Source organism: Cyphomyrmex costatus, unplaced genomic scaffold (genome assembly GCF_001594065.2).
Source record: "Cyphomyrmex costatus isolate MS0001 unplaced genomic scaffold, Ccosl1.0 scaffold467, whole genome shotgun sequence".
In the NCBI taxonomy this organism is placed as follows: Eukaryota; Metazoa; Arthropoda; class Insecta; order Hymenoptera; family Formicidae; genus Cyphomyrmex; species Cyphomyrmex costatus.
Genome location: NW_017278933.1, coordinates 345,791 through 361,755, shown reverse-complemented (window position 1 = coordinate 361,755; position 15,965 = coordinate 345,791). Strand labels below are relative to the sequence as shown.

Sequence of the window (15,965 nt, the reverse complement as noted above, 5' to 3'; positions counted from 1 at the left end):
CCTACAATTGTTTTTGTCAATAAAAATCATTGAGATGTGTGTGACGGAATTACGATTACAGTTGGTAGATATTCTTTGTCAATAATAAGCGATCGTATCAATAAGTGCTTAGTGATGTGTAAAATTTATAAGTTAATATTTGTATATTACATATATATATATATTCTTACTTATACATAATATCAATATTATAAATTTATATTATAAATTCTATGTACACGCGACTCGTATATCATATACAGCAAAAAAATCGATGGCTTATACAGCGGATTTATTTTTCTATATGCAAACGCGCATTTTGAAAGCGTGCGAGTCTGCAAGTCACATATATACCCTGATAGCAAAACCGACTACAAAACCGTAGCCATCTGCGTCCGCATTTGGCTATGAATTTGGCGACAACATTTGCTGACAGTGACATGTTTTGCAGCAGATTGGTTGCAAAAACCGAGCAGAGTTTGTTGACAATTTTTGATTGCAGAAAGGCAAAACAAATTGTAGACAGAGTCTGCGTATTACCAAATATTGTCAGCAGACTCTGTTCGGTTTTTGCTACCAATCTGCTGTCAGATCATGTCGGCAGACTCTGCTCGGTTTTTACCACCAATCTGCTGCAAAACATGTCAGTAAATGTTGTCGCCAAATCCATAGCCAAATGCGGACGCAGATGGCTACGGTTTTGTAGTCAAGATCTGATCGAGTTTGCCGCCAATTTGCGCGCAAATTGGCATTATTTTGCTATCAGGGTAATAAACTGCTGTCAATGTCTGCTGATATGTTTTTGTCAGCAGACATTGACAGCATGTCAGCAGATTGGTAGCAAAAACCGAACAGAGTTTGCTGACAATACAGACTCTGTCTACAATTTGTTGCCAATTTGCAATCGAACATTGTCAGCAGGTTCTGCTCCAAATCTGTTTCCGCAGGCTTTGCTATCAGGGTATAATATAATATGCAGTAATGTAATGTCAAATTATTAGGTACACTAGCTCGATAAATCGATTAATTTCATCATGTTTTGCGTTGCTATTATTACAGCGAAATTAATTAATTTCTTAAAGAATATTTTTTTAAGGCAATATTACTGAAGTTATTACTTGGCGCTAAATCGCTCGGATAATATAATAAATTCATTTTACTTTAGCAAGGACTTATGCAAGGATCTGTTGTTTTTTAAACAAAAGAAAATAATTATATTCTAGTTATAGCATATATTTATATATTATACAACATATTATATACTTGTTAGTTGTACAAACAATTGGTGATACGATTTTAGTAAGATGAATTAATTTCTTAAATTTTTCTATGAATTAATTTCTTTTTTTATATGATATCTACGCGGTTTGTGAGCATCAAGATAGTCTACCTATGAAAATATCTTCGTGACTCACAGACTAACAATATGATAAAATATGTCAGAGAAATATTATGTACTTTCATCGAAGTTATGTCATTTTATACAGCAAATATTCGACAGATACTGTAAATCACTGCAATTTTAAGCAGTGCACCCGCTTTTATTATTAATCCGTTATGTTGAAAGAAATAAAGTTTACACTAATAAAAAAAAGAGTTCAATCAATCAACAGCGCAATAATTTTTATTAAAAATAGAGATTGTAAAAAAAATAACAATGTAAGAGTGTTCTTTTCTTATTCTATCCCTTGAGATCTTAAATCATGACTTCGAATTTTAACAACTGTCTTTAAAATCTTCACTATGGTGAATTCTTGCACTATTCATCTTTCCTTTTTTATCTCTAACGTGTAAAGAAAGAGGAAAGATAATTTATGCAAGAAGTTTAGTTCAAAAGAATAGGCTTTTAAATGAGAAAATCGAACGAAACTGAAAGATCTTCAAATTTCCCACACAAATTTCTCATATGCTGGGATGCGTTCAAAGTGTGCATTCCGAATTGCGTATGAAGCGCACGATGCATTATTGTAGTTTGTCGAATAATAAAGAAAGGTACAATAATACATGATGCGCTTTATGCGTAATTCGGAACGCACCTAAAGTCTAATCCGGTGCTCCTCAGGTATCACTTAATATCCTTGTTCAACACATTAATAACAAGAATAAAGTGATACCTGAATGACACTTGGATGAGAGAATCTGAATATAGCCTTGATAAAATTTTGATGACGAAACGAAACCTCGAGAACGATCAGTAAAGAAAGGTAAATGAACAGGAATCCTGAAGTGCCGGGACTTCGGAAGAAGACGGGCGAAGGTCGCATTCTGTGAGTTATAGAGCCCATCTCAAGGAAATCGCATGAGGATTCTGCCTCGTTTCGATCATCGCCGTTGACGTCACGAACCCAAAACGACCGTTGTAAGATCGAAGCGTCCCATTTAGCAGAGTCTGGTCGTGCTTTCTCACTCGCTCCTCCCAGCTCCGCCGCGTGGTCCTGCCAGGCCAGGCAAGGCCAGGTCTCGCCGCGCGGCTCTGTCGTCCGATTCGAGATAGGTCGGAGTAATTGAAACCCGAACGGTGACGAGGAAGAAAGAGAAAGAAAGAAGGAAGAATAGGGAGGGAAACGGTTGGAAGAAGTGGAAAAGATTGAGGAGAGTTGCTGAAGAGTTGTGAAGTCAGTGGAGTTGGCGTCCGCATGGCGCATGGCGAGCATTGATGCAAACGGTCTTGTGAGCGCTACGACGATCACTTTGCAATTTGCAGGACTTCGCCTACCACCGGAGCAAGATGTCCGAGAGACATCGGTGAACGGCGAGCGAACGGAGAACCGGTTCGCAGCTTCGTGTATTCGAGAACCGAAGACTGAGAGGGTTCTCTTCTTCACGCGAAGCGAAGAGGAAGGTGAAAGCGAATTCGTCATTCGATTCCTCTGGAACAGGTGCGCGTTTCCTCGTGTTGAATCCTCGCGATTGTCGAACCATCCGCACGAACGTCGGCACTGTCGGCTGGGTATGCTTGCGCCAACACGCCCCGACCGTGCCAGCGTCGCGCATGGTGCGGTTCGTCAGCTAACCTAATTCACAGTATCTCGGATCTTGACAACGGATATTTTCTCCCCATGATGAATGCGAATCTGTACCCAGCGATGGCCGCAGATAGACTCATGTGGGACAAGGTCTGTCGGCTGTGCTCGGAGGAGAGAAACGAGATGCTGCCAATCTTTGGCGACGAGGGTCTGCAACGTAGAGTGGTGCAGAAGCTACGCGCCTGTCTGCCTGTACTTGTGTACCAAACCGATCCGTTGCCGAAGCAGATTTGTCAGTTTTGCGCGGCCAGACTAGACGACGTGTACCAGTTCAGAGAGTTTTGCATCAACATCTACAGGAGTATGCACGCTGTGTTGCTGAAGTGCGAACAGATGGAGTCTGCTCAGATATATCTCGAAGCGATGAAGAACTCGTCGGATCCGTGCCAGGTTTGTTAAATAAATAATTTGTCTTAGGGGACATAATCGTAAATTTCTTATCATTAACTGCTTTTGGAAGATATAATCATTAAATATCAGCCTTCTTGGCATTCAACGAATAACAAAGATAATAAAGTGACATTTGTCGATTATGTCTCTTAAAAGAATAGTAACTGTAGTAAATAAAAAGAGAAACACATAGCAAATCAATTTGAGCAGAGCAGAGATTTTCTTTCTAACCATTGCCATTTCAAATGCTAGGTACAACTTTGTAAGGAAAAGTCTAGAGCTCCACCACCGTTGGTTCCTTTATCAATCGTCATGCCCTTCGATGACTCAGCAACACCGATTAATCAAGTTAATCAGGATCATTTTCAAAATGCTTGCATGGAAACTTTGTCTGAATTACCCTGTGAGGTAGAAATTAAGGAGGTGAATACGGATCCAATTTTTAGTGCCGAAACTGCCATTTGCAAACCGCTGAATAAGAAGCGTAAATTGTCAGAGATGTTTGATATGGATATGCAAGCAAGAGCGGAGTCTGTTTTTATACCTGATATGGAAGGAGCAAAAGCTCCTAAGTCAAACTGCCAAGCCAAGAAAGAAGAGAAACGAACCAGTATTCTGGAACAAGTACTGACTGGTAATTTGACGATGAATAATCATCAGAATCTACAATCTGAAGCAAAGTTAACTTCCGAATGGTGGTGTGCACCCTGTAACAGTTATTACAAGTGAGTACCATATACTCGTCGCATATTTCTACAACATTTTTTTAATCATTATGGATTTGTTCGGTAAAAATTTGTCATTTTCAGAACAAAGGACAGTTTAATGACACATATGCAGCACTGCCCGCGTGTATATACTTGTAAAAAGTGTTCCACGTCCTTTGAATCTGTCGAAATCTTAGCCAAACACGAAGCTAATGATCATTTGAAGGTCAAGCTGGATTTCACAGAAAACTTGAATGACTGTGATCAGTGCGATCGGCAATTCGTAAGATGGGAAATGCTGAAGCAGCACAGACTGCGCGATCATTTAGCTGAATTGACTGATGGAAGCAATACATGGTGTTCATTATGCAATAGGTAATTTGCAAAATCAAAAGACATTCGTCTCGTAAACTGCTTCTTTCTAAAATTTTTTCAACATATGCATGTGTTTTTAGATTCTTCCCTACTGTAGAATCTTATAAAAAACACACTCAGTTACATCAAACAAACTCGGCGATATCTCAGAAATTACCATCTTCAGAATTGATGGTGGCAAAAATACCAGAACGAATTAGAGAAATTAAACGGGACGAACAATACTATGAAAATGTAAAATCTCTCACGTGTCCCACTTGCGGGAAGGTATAAAGTTGTATTTATGTTTTTATAAGAAAGTTCTATATGCTTCACATTCTCTATGATTTTTGTATTGTCTATTATTGCAGATTTGCACCCAGCAGAGCGCATTATCAAATCACATGCGCACTCATGAACCGAAGAAGCACAAATGCGACATTTGCGGTCGGTCATTCGGACTTTTAATACGCTTAGCTGGACATAGAATAGCCGAGCATAATGAACAGCCAATGATGTCACCAGTCTTGTCAGCAATCGAGCAAGAGGAGGCTTTAAATGCTGAGAGGGAAGCGAGAGAAGCTAAATCTCGCAGTGGCAAGAAATCTTATTCCGAGGTTTGAAATCCTACTCCAATTTCTCTTTCTCTTGATTATGAATTATTATTTACTCACAACAAAGTTTAGATTTGTATTTATCACTTTGGAATTGTTTCTATTTATTTTTGCATACTTGTCACAATAAAATTATATTTTTCCATTTAAACGCTTTTTTAACAATAAAATTATAATAAAATTATATTTCCTAATTTTTTAAATTTTACAAATACACATAAACATACATACATAACTAATAAAACAAGATATGATATTGTTATGTCCGCTCTGTGCCGACATCCGTTCGTTTTTGAAGAGATCATACGAAGAACGCGTTGCCGAGGCGACGAGCCGTCATCTAACTAATAAACAAGTCTGGAACGTCGCTTCGTTTAGACGTGTCTTGTCGGCTCTCGCTTTTCCATTAACCGCTCTGTACCGTTATTAATAAAGAGAGCGTTGTATTCCTGACTAATTCTGTGTCTTAATTTCCGTGTTGCGGAGGCGCGCGCTTGCTCTGGTTCCGCCAATCGGCGGACGTAACATTTTAGGGTCTCGTCCGTGTAAGTGCTTATGAGTGGTTCCGACTCAGACGTGTTTGCACATCCGAAACGATACCAACGGGTGTCGGCACAGAGCGGGCATAATACTGTAATTAATTATAAATGCAAATAAAATGTAGGATTGGTAAAGTAACAAAGCGCTGCTTTAAATCCGTATGAAATTTTAACAAGAGAAATATACGGACTGAGAACTGAACTCAAATATTTCTCTTTAACTCCTGATTTAAATTATTGTTCTTTTTATTCACACATAGGTAATGGAGAAGAACGATGTCCCAATAGATGACGAGTCTATAACAAAACGTATTTCTGGTGGAAATAAAAACGTAGCAAGATGCGGCATTTGCTCACAATGGTTCAGCGATCACACGACAATGTTAACGCATCTTCAGACACACTCTGAATCTCATAAGAGTTACACGTGTCACATATGTAAAAAATCGTTCAAGGAACAATCACAGCTATTGAAGCACGAGGTAAAATTTTCCAGCAAGACTGTTGTTACATATTATTATTCGTTCATTGCCGTTGCATTTTTAAAACACGCACTATCTCTTGATTAATAGGCTAGTCATAAACGTCAAACGCTCGATAATGCCTCACTGTACACATCCGCTGTTTATAACAAATCATTCATGGATAAAGCGCAGCAAAAGACACACACGGTGGCTAAAACCTATCACTGTCCAAAATGTAATAAAATCTTTTTCAAAGAGGTATCGCTGCTCACCCATTTATGCAGGGATACAGCACAACTTGAAAAAAAAGTCACAAAGTCTCGGCTAAAGACGTCGCTTCATGATGGCAATAAGACACACAAATGCTCCAAATGTGACGCAACTTTCGCAAGCTCGCAGTCACGAAACGCTCACATGAAAATGCACGCCGAGTACATGCGCGGCAGTACAGTACGTAACAAATGATACTGCACGATTTCAACTGCATGTTCAGTAACAATCTATATCATGTGATTACGTTACCTTCTAGGCGCAGGCACACGAAGTTAAAGTCGAAGCAGACGATGAACCGATGCCAAAATTGCGTCCGGAAACCCTAGAATATATATCTCCTATTGAGCCAAAGGTTGAAATTAACGAGCAGGGTACACCTCCGCCTCTTAAACGGACTCTCATTAAAACAGCTAATAACGGGTAATATGATATATTTTGAGCTTTGAAAAATTTTATGCTTTACTCTGAAAGTTTAATTCTTTGTACGATGCATTTATTTTTAGATATCGATGTGGTGTATGTCAATCACCGTTCGTGTTAAGGGAATTAGCTGTGGCGCATTTGAGATCTGCACATCCTGTAATGCCATATCAGTGCCCTTATTGCAAAAAGCGATTCACGACGCAGTATACATTTGCTCATCATATCAAGACAGAGCATCCCGACGAACCCGAGAAATGAACATCGTTTAACTTATGCTAAAGAAAATGGACAGATCGAGATTATATCACAGCATGTGCCTCGTGTTATGTGTAAAAGAGCGAGAGAGAAAGTTGTGTTTATAGATTATATACGAAATGTGCGTATATGTGTATATACCTCACACTGTATATTGTGACGATTTTTGCGACTGTTAATTAGCCTTGAAAACTTTTCTATTACATAATTGCAGACGTACAACGTTGAAGTGTTTGTTACGTGAGGCTATTGATATTAGTACTTACACTGAACGTGCCTGTACAAGTGCTTTGTTATACAACATTATACGAACAATCGACACAGATTTTTTTTCACAATTTGAGAAAAAACATTGTCAAAATAACGATAAGGTGGAGTTCGAGGATCGAAACATTCGGACGATCGCATAAATTTTAGCGGCAACTAGCAACAACAGAAATTTGCGCAATTTGTACCATATGATTTATATTTTAGATTTAATTATGTACAATATGTACATTTTTCTCGCATAAAATATTATTAAATGTAGTTACAGTAAATATATCAGGAACCTTGAAAAAATCTTGATTATTCTAAATCACGATTGTTCTAGAAATGTTTTTCGGATTCGCTTATTGCAAATTATTCAATTTTACAGTATCATTGTGTTATACCTTGTGTTTTTAATGATATGGCTCTTTGATATCTCCAATGGCCTGATATCATAGTGAAGTGATTCTAGGATGTTTAATTTACGCGTTAAAATACATTCCTTTTTAAATAACGTTTCGTGCATCCTATTTTGTATCATGGTTCCACCGTTGTGATTGCCTTGCGATACAACGCCAAAGTCTCTCTTCGAGAATACCGAAGATCGTCGTCGTGACGACGAATAAAGAATCGGGCGTTTCTGACCGACAGCGATGCCGCATAATTTAAGTATATACAATCTTTATAAGTTTATTTTATATATACTTGATTTACAAAATAAACTATTACTAAAAGTATTACAAATCTAGGCCCGAAAATATTTTTATGTAATTATTCTGCATCATATTCAAACATACTAGCATTATTGTGGCCGCAGCGAATTTACTTCAAGAATACCCAATCCATATCTAATCAATTTTTATTGTAAATTTCACCTCTTCTGTAATCAATTTATGGTGGTTTCGCTTTTCATAAATTAGAATGAATTAAATATTTTTCATAGATACATTAGCAAATAGCAATTGAAATATGCATATATATATGTATATATATCTACACATATATAACAAATTAATTAATATGTTAGATAATCATACGTTATACTACCGCAATAATTCAAAAATAATTATTTGATTTTTTCTGAAAAGCCAATTCGACAATAATATTTCAATTTCTGAGAAAATACATGCTATTATAAAAAAATTTGTGAGTGCTTCTATTATTCAATCTGTTTAACTGTAGAAATGCTATTTCAGAGAGTATTTGAATTTATCTTAGATAAGAAATTGTGGGGCAGTTATACATATGAGATTCTCATATAGCACTGATGCAGCAAAATGCAAAGTCAGTATCTTGCCACTCTATAAATCATATAGGTAAATTATTTTATTAAATAATTAATTAAAAAAATCTAAATAGTATAAAATAATATATAGAATTATATATACAAAATAGAATAAAAAATATTGTATTAAACAACAGAAGATAATGTTTTAACAAAATATTGTTTATGTGTAACAATGTTTTTTAACGATGTCATGTACACACACAAAAATAAGAAACACGAGACTAGTCAAAAAAGCGATATTACTTTTCTAATATAATATTTCTATTCATCTTTTGAATCGAAAATAATCAATAATACAGTGGCGCTGAAAATTGTTTTTCAAGAGGGGAAGTTTGGACGGTTTGGATTTGGACCATTTGGACCCCTAAACGCCACGTAGTGCTGAATGACACTAAATTTGAAGTTGTATAGGCTGTTTCGCGTTGTTGCTTCTCTTCCGGTCACGTATACGGATATTATTCAGGTCTGTAAAAAAAGTATCATAAATTAAAAAGCCGGTATATCGTGCTTTTGATCGCGATCGACGCGATCCAATAAGGTTGTAAGTGGAAACCGGGCCGGTATTCAGAAGAGTCTATTAAACCTTTAGACGCGCAGTTAGACGCCACGACTAGGCTATGTATTTATCGATTGAGGGCAGATAATGAAATTTCTTTAATAACTGTAATGTTAGCTGTGACGCAGTAGCAATTTTACGTTTATTGTATTCATTGACGAGGCTGAAAATTCCGAAAATTAAACTTTTAATTATATACATGAAGATAAGTCATACAGGCGTTTTTAACATTATTACAAATAATTGACGAATATACATCTTCAGTGTCTTCCACTTACATTATTTAGAAGCACTGATACAACATACAACTCGCTAACCATTAAACATTAACACTATATATCTTGCGCAGTATTCTCTCCACAAACAGCAAAGTTTCAGCATGCCACGAAAACAAAGTTCAAAAGCAAAGGTATGGAAAAGGCATACACATCATAAGCTGTATGTTTGTGCTATATTTAATATTTTTCCTTTATGTTATTGAGAATGATTCGATCAAAGTCAAAACATCTGACCAGTTAAATTGCTATTAGATCCCTTTATTGTAATTTAGACACTGTAACATTACTTGTTCATTTATGGCTCGTAGCCCTTACAGTCTGTTCAATAAGAGCGTACGGTTCCACACTTCATTAATAAATGATGTACAGATGTTAAGTTTGGTTTTTCCGATTCTCTGAACAGTTCGGAAGAATGCTTGGAGGTTATATGGGTAATATGACTTGTTTTGACTAATAAAGCAAATAACAACAATGAGTGCTGCGTATGCAAGTCGTTTTGAAGCAGTGTTCCTTTGCACACATCCGAAAGGACCGAAAATGTCGTATGCAGTTGCCGGGCGCTACATGAAAAAGTCAGAAGGATTCGTCAGGAAGTGGGTGAAACGTTACAACAAAACAAAAAATGTTGACGACCTGCCGGAACGTGGCACCCTACCGTCAACGACGGAAAATGATGACAAAACTATCATCCAGATATTTGAGGAGAATCCTGGGTGTTCATTACGACGAGCGAAAAATCTTTTATTATTGAAAAATGATATAGAATTGAGCCTTAATACTATTAGACAACGATTGCTTGATTCCAAATGCGATTGGCGACCTATAAAGAAACAGCTCGTACGTTCTTGTTGAATAGACTGTATATTGTTTTATTTTTCCTTTAATTATTAATTCTTTAATTATAAATTCATTGAAGTATACATCGAAGTATTCTTCTGTGTATAAATCATGATATAACCACCATATTATTTACAAAAATTTTGTATTTAACTTTTGTATCCATCAGACAATTACATGTATCCATAATTTTCTATATTAATAAATAAATAAATTGCTAAATAATTTATCAGTTTTTCTTTAAAATTAGGCTGATTCTTCCAAAGCTAAACCTGGTAAAAAGACACAAAAATTAGATGAAAATGAGACCTCAAGTAAAAAACGTATAAATGATACAAATGATGAACCTGCTCCAAAGAGGACAAAAATCAATCCAAAGGAATCAAAAAATATTGATAAAAGTGATGATTCATCTAGTGCTAAGAAGGCAAAAAATGAACCCAAACAAATGCAAAATAAGACGGATACAAACTTGGATGAGATAGATTTTGAATGTACAAAGTCAAATCAAGAAGGAAAAAAGCATAATTTGAAGATCTGTACATGGAATGTTTCTGGGATAAGGGCTGTAATCAAGGTACATTTATGTCAAAGATACATTTTCTCTTAATGTATGTTTACAATAATTCTTCTACTTATATAATCAGAAACATGGAATTGACTATATTACCAAAGAAGATGCAGATATAATTGCTTTACAAGAAACAAAATGTGACAAGAATAAAATGCCAGACGATGTCAAATTGCCAGGATATCATCACTATTTCCTTGACAGTAAGATATATCAAAGAACAACTTATATTGAATATACGCAAATTGTATAACTAATAAATATGCTTTAATAGGTAAAAAACCAGGTCATTGTGGAGTTGCTTTGTTCAGCAAGGAAAAACCGATTTCTGTGAAATATGGTTTAAGTGATTCTACCTTTGATACTGAGGGTAGGATAATCATGGTAGAATTCCCAGAATTTTTCGTGATCAACGTTTGTAAGTTACTTGATTCTTTTAAAATAAACTTCAATTATATTATTGCAAAAATTAGAATACATGTACAATTTGATATATTATGTGATGTGTAAACATTTTAATAATTTTTTTTTAATTTAATAATTTATCTTTTCTGTACAATAAAATATTTCTAATTTCATAAAATATTACTTGATATTTACTAATAGAATATAATATGACAGATGTGCCAAATGCTGGACAGAAGTTGGTGACGTTACCAAAACGATTAGAATGGAATAAATTATTCAAAAAATATATTGAAGAATTAGATCAAAAGAAACCTGTTATTATATGTGGTGACATGAATGTAGCTCATCAAGAAATTGGTATAGTATTATTAAAACGATAAGTAAATCTCTTTATTATTGTGTAATCCTATCAATATTAGTCATTTAACTTTAATCTTTTAAATATAAAGTATCAGTGTTAGATTAGTATATCAATAAAACAATAGAAATGTTAACTTATTGTATATATTTCCAGATTTAAAAAATCCCAAAACAAACAATAAAAATGCTGGATTTACTAAAGAAGAACGGGATGATATGACCAACTTCTTAGCTGCTGGATTTGTAGATACCTTTAGATTATTGTATCCTGAAACAGAGGGTGCATATACATTCTGGTCGTATTTTGCCAATGCACGCAGTAAGAACATTGGATGGTAAGTTATTTTTATTAACGTTTTTACTTTCAACTGATATGTCTATATACTTTCTATGGTATATGTGTAAAAACTATGTTTTATATATATATATATATATATATATACATAAATCTTACAGCATTGATTAAATTAAACATTTTTTTATCTACAGGCGACTGGACTACTACTTGATATCAGAACGGATAAAAAATAAAGTATGCGATAATATTATAAGGAAGGACGTTTACGGTAGTGATCATTGTCCTGTAATACTTTACATTAATTTGTAATTTGTAATAATAATAATAAAAACATTTGATGTTCCATTGCATGAAATTATCAAGATAAAATTTTTTAAATGTGTGAATCCAAATATATTAGGTGGTCGGAAAGTTCCGTCCATCTAGTGACGAGTAGCTATAGCTAGAAATGTCGATAACTCTAATGTCTAAACCCAGAGAACAATGCACGTCAAACGCAAAAACAACTTGCAGAAACATTAAATTGTGCTCAATCTGTTATTTCCGATCGTTTCAAAGCCTTAGGAAAGGTCTACAAGGAAGAAAAATGGGTTCCATGTGAACTGAAACCAAGAGACATTGAAAGGCGAAAAACCACCTGTGAAATTCTGTTTGCTAGGCAACAAAGAAAGGAGTTTTTGCATCGAATTGTGACTGGCAGTGAAAAGTGGATTTATTTCGATAACCCCAAACGCCGAAAAATCATTTGCAATTCAGGCCAACTCGACATCGACGCCAAAATGCAATATTCATGGGAAGAAGGCCATGCTCTGTATTTGGTGGGATCAGAAGGGTGTAGTGCATCATGAGTTGTTGAAATCTGATTAAACAGTCACAGGAGATCTCTACCGAGAACAAATTATTCGTTTGAGCCAAGCATTGTAAGAAAAACGACCAGAATATGAAATGAGACAGCATAAAGTGATCTTGCTTCATGACAACACTTGACCCACGTCACAAAACTCGTTAAGGAAACGTTAGGAGCACTTTGCTGGGAAGTGCTACCCCATGCGGCTTATTCACCAGACTGTGCTCCTTCTGACTACCACTTGTTTCGATCGATGGCACACGCACTTGCAGAAGAACATTTCAACTCTTATGAAAGCGTTGAAAAATGGGTCTCTAACTGGGTAGCCTCTAAGATGAGTCGTTCTTTCACCATGGAATCTGCTTATTACCAGAAAGATGGAAAAAAGTCATATCTAACGATAGCCAATACTTTGATTGATGTACGTTTTCATTTTGTTTCTTAAATAAAGTCATACTTTTTGCATAAAAACGGACTGAACTTTCCGACATACCTAATATATGAATAATTACATTATTTTATTTTAAAAAAGTATAATCATTTTACATTTGTACTATGATAACACAATTTTTCCTAAATCCAATTTTCCTGCAATTTTATTTTTATATAGATAAGACCTGACAAATTTTTAACTTCCAATTCTTGAATATTCAACAAATTTTGTCAAAATAAAAATTATATGCAGAATATATCTAATGAAGAGAATTGAGATTTTACGTTTTATTTTATTATAGGAAAAGGATATTAAATTACAATTGCATCTTGAAGCTTAAGCTGCTTTTTGCTCTTAGCTTTAACTTGTGCAGCGATACGATCCAAATCCCTGCGTCCCTGACTAGTCAGTTTACGTCCACCAAGGGGTGCCTTCTCAATGAGTTTTAACTGCTCAAGGCTCTGAAGTGCTTTTCTCGCGACACTGCCTGCTGACCGACAGAAATGGCTGGGATGAGTACCGTTGCGTTTGCGTCCACCAAAAATCTTTGTAACTGCACCAACTCCAACGGGACTTCGAATATAAATATGGCGCACCAGGGCTGCGCATCTGATATAGTACCAGTCAGGGTCATAGGGTGCTAGCTCTTTGAATTTAGCTGTTTTGACGATATCCACCCATTCTGGTATTCGCATCTTACCAGTTCTAAAATTTTATCAAGAACAATGTAGTTTGAATTACAATAACATATTATATTTTGGAGCTCTGTCTTATGTTTATTACCAGTAAAACTATTCAATATATAAAATGGAGAATTTTTTATACTGTTACAGAGAAAAGAAATATAAATAACAAATGATAAATAATTGTAAATATTAAAATTTAATTAGATTTTAAATAACGAAATTTTATGTTAGATGTATGTTAGATATAATCATAAGAGCGAGATTAATTATATTAAATTTTAATTACTCTAATTGTATTCAATGTATAGGTTATATTCTGATTATTCTATTTATTCATATTCCTTACTCACTTTTTGAGGAAGGCTGCAAAAGCCTTGACAAATTTTTGCTGATCCACATCTTTTAACGTTACAGATGGCATCTAGAAAAAAAAATTTAATAAAGCAATTTAATAAAATCAATATACAAAATGACGTGGACATACCGCGTGGAGAAGGTGCAAGTAAACGTTTTAACTTCCTAAAATACTTTCCATTAATTGATAAAAATTATTAATCAATTACATACGTTTTTATGTAGATTCTCGTATTTTCTTGGCTAAATACAAAATTGCTTTTGATTCGTGTTTCGTATCTAGCAACAAATTCGCATTCGTCAAGCTAACGATTCTCGGGCATCGGGAACTAACAAGAGGTTATTCGTAGTTACACTTTCTGCACTTAAAAGGAAACGAATACATATTTAGACGAGAGAGAGAAAAGGAGAAAGAGGAAAAAGTGTAAAAAGTTTATACTAGCTAAATAAAGTGTTGTATGACGAAAACAGCAACATCTGACATCTGTCTACGTCCGATTCCATACAATTCCATATTTATGGAGACAGTTTAGCTAGAAGAGACAAATCTACAATCTTCATTTTTGAACAAGATATTTAACGCGGTGATTTAATATAAGGGATAAAATTGGCATTTTGATCCTTATATCTTGATTGTTTCGATAATGTTTACTAACAAGAAAAACAGCTTGCCAGCGAGGCCTCACATGCCAAGCCATGAACACATGCTAGAAGATCTCGATAGAGCCGTAGTGGACGACGTGGCGTTTAAAATCGCAAGTAAAAACACTTGCAGTATTTATGATTAAAACCATTTATACTGTCACTCAATTAAGAATCTTCTCTCGTAAGGCATATCAAGTAAAGTCTGTGGAATTAACTCGCGTTTAATTTTTTTTGTATTCGTTTACCGAACGATCGTTTAAACGAATTGGTAGATTATTCTTACAAATGTTATTTCAGATGAGTGTATGAAAGAATCTTATAGTTCAACGAGAGTTAATAACACTGACGATATATACAAACAAGTGAAAACATATTTGACTACCAAACAGCAGTTAAAGCAGTTGGAATGTATCTTAAAGAAAGAAAGTCATCAAATGCATGCAAATAATGAAGAAATAAAGAGGCTCGCGGATGACATTAGGAAACAGGCAGAAGCTGCTCTGGTAACTTGAGGAAATAAATATTTGTAAAGGTGTATTCAGTAATCACATTGCATTGTTTCAATAGTCTCAAATAGAGAAATTATTTTAAAATACACTTATTTATTTCATAAAATTTTCATCATTGTTAATTTTTTGCTAATATATGTTTTATATACCTTTCTCTGGAGCTCTTGCTTACTTAAAATAAGTAGATGAATATATCTACTATATAAAATATATTTTTAATTGGTAACTATTACAAATAAATTGAATTCATATGAAAAAAACATTTACTGATATTTTATATATGATACAAGATAAATAATTATATCATCTATAATAAGTATTGAATAAAATCTTTATCAATAATTTCTTTATATTCTTAATATTGATACGCATTCATGTACGCATATTCATATATATTAGTACACTGAACAGTACACCGATTACACAGATTGATACGTTATAATGATATTATTTCATAGATCAATCCCAATGAAATCTATAACAAGGCACAAGTAATAACTTAACACCTAGTACTACTTGTAGCACAATGCTACGATAAATATAATTTATCACATTTATCGTGATGGATAACACTTATAAAGATTTATGATTTCCTTTTGCTCCTTGCATGTAAAAACTTACA

At 34.7% G+C, this 15,965-nt stretch overlaps 4 protein-coding genes across 5 annotated transcripts; 3 read left to right on the top strand and 1 right to left on the bottom strand.

Moving 5' to 3' along the window:
• Positions 1 to 3,041: 3,041 nt before the first annotated feature.
• LOC108777798 (zinc finger protein Xfin) lies at positions 3,042 to 7,484 on the top strand. The gene is made up of 9 exons (XM_018544761.1): positions 3,042 to 3,395; positions 3,648 to 4,120; positions 4,205 to 4,477; positions 4,558 to 4,744; positions 4,828 to 5,073; positions 5,870 to 6,091; positions 6,182 to 6,523; positions 6,603 to 6,766; positions 6,850 to 7,484. Exons 1-9 carry the CDS (start codon positions 3,042 to 3,044, stop codon positions 7,025 to 7,027), a joined length of 2,439 nt encoding a protein of 812 aa, XP_018400263.1. The 3' UTR covers positions 7,028 to 7,484.
• Positions 7,485 to 8,900: 1,416 nt separating this feature from the next.
• Rrp1 (Recombination repair protein 1) lies at positions 8,901 to 13,127 on the top strand. 2 transcript variants are annotated; one of them, XM_018544814.1, is made up of 8 exons: positions 8,901 to 9,024; positions 9,467 to 9,526; positions 10,483 to 10,809; positions 10,880 to 11,006; positions 11,078 to 11,221; positions 11,425 to 11,568; positions 11,726 to 11,906; positions 12,061 to 13,127. In XM_018544814.1, exons 1-8 carry the CDS (start codon positions 8,947 to 8,949, stop codon positions 12,176 to 12,178), a joined length of 1,179 nt encoding a protein of 392 aa, XP_018400316.1. In that variant the 5' UTR covers positions 8,901 to 8,946; the 3' UTR covers positions 12,179 to 13,127. The 2 variants fall into 2 exon arrangements, with proteins under 2 accessions (XP_018400316.1, XP_018400315.1); XM_018544813.1 differs by lacking the exons at positions 8,901 to 9,024; positions 9,467 to 9,526 and adding an exon at positions 9,540 to 10,232.
• LOC108777836 (40S ribosomal protein S19) lies at positions 11,761 to 14,501 on the bottom strand. The gene is made up of 4 exons (XM_018544816.1): positions 14,403 to 14,501; positions 14,186 to 14,256; positions 13,470 to 13,854; positions 11,761 to 11,839 (listed from the first exon to the last, which is right to left on the bottom strand). Exons 2-4 carry the CDS (start codon positions 14,254 to 14,256, stop codon positions 11,825 to 11,827), a joined length of 471 nt encoding a protein of 156 aa, XP_018400318.1. The 5' UTR covers positions 14,403 to 14,501; the 3' UTR covers positions 11,761 to 11,824.
• Positions 14,502 to 14,598: 97 nt separating this feature from the next.
• On the top strand, positions 14,599 to 15,846 carry LOC108777767 (uncharacterized). Its single transcript, XM_018544725.1, has 3 exons — positions 14,599 to 14,948; positions 15,132 to 15,337; positions 15,802 to 15,846. The coding sequence occupies exons 1-3, from the start codon at positions 14,834 to 14,836 to the stop codon at positions 15,844 to 15,846; spliced, it is 366 nt and encodes a 121-aa protein (XP_018400227.1). The 5' UTR covers positions 14,599 to 14,833.
• Positions 15,847 to 15,965: the final 119 nt, after the last annotated feature.

Excerpts from the sequence above, each read along its gene's own strand:
- LOC108777798 (XM_018544761.1), top strand. The coding sequence starts at position 3,042 with ATGAATGCGAATCTGTACCCAGCGATGGCCGCAGATAGACTCATGTGG. Across the intron at positions 5,074-5,869 it reads GCAAGAAATCTTATTCCGAG|GTAATGGAGAAGAACGATGT; the intron begins GTTTGAAATCCT and ends ATTCACACATAG. Across the intron at positions 6,767-6,849 it reads ATTAAAACAGCTAATAACGG|ATATCGATGTGGTGTATGTC; the intron begins GTAATATGATAT and ends ATTTATTTTTAG.
- LOC108777836 (XM_018544816.1), bottom strand. The coding sequence starts at position 14,256 with ATGCCATCTGTAACGTTAAAAGATGTGGATCAGCAAAAATTTGTCAAG. Across the intron at positions 13,855-14,185 it reads TTTGCAGCCTTCCTCAAAAA|AACTGGTAAGATGCGAATAC; the intron begins GTGAGTAAGGAA and ends ATAAAATTTTAG.
- LOC108777767 (XM_018544725.1), top strand. The coding sequence starts at position 14,834 with ATGTTTACTAACAAGAAAAACAGCTTGCCAGCGAGGCCTCACATGCCA. Across the intron at positions 14,949-15,131 it reads CGTGGCGTTTAAAATCGCAA|ATGAGTGTATGAAAGAATCT; the intron begins GTAAAAACACTT and ends ATGTTATTTCAG. Across the intron at positions 15,338-15,801 it reads AACAGGCAGAAGCTGCTCTG|ATCAATCCCAATGAAATCTA; the intron begins GTAACTTGAGGA and ends ATTATTTCATAG.
- Rrp1 (XM_018544813.1), top strand. The coding sequence starts at position 9,867 with ATGAGTGCTGCGTATGCAAGTCGTTTTGAAGCAGTGTTCCTTTGCACA. Across the intron at positions 11,222-11,424 it reads ATTTTTCGTGATCAACGTTT|ATGTGCCAAATGCTGGACAG; the intron begins GTAAGTTACTTG and ends ATAATATGACAG. Across the intron at positions 11,569-11,725 it reads TGTAGCTCATCAAGAAATTG|ATTTAAAAAATCCCAAAACA; the intron begins GTATAGTATTAT and ends ATATATTTCCAG.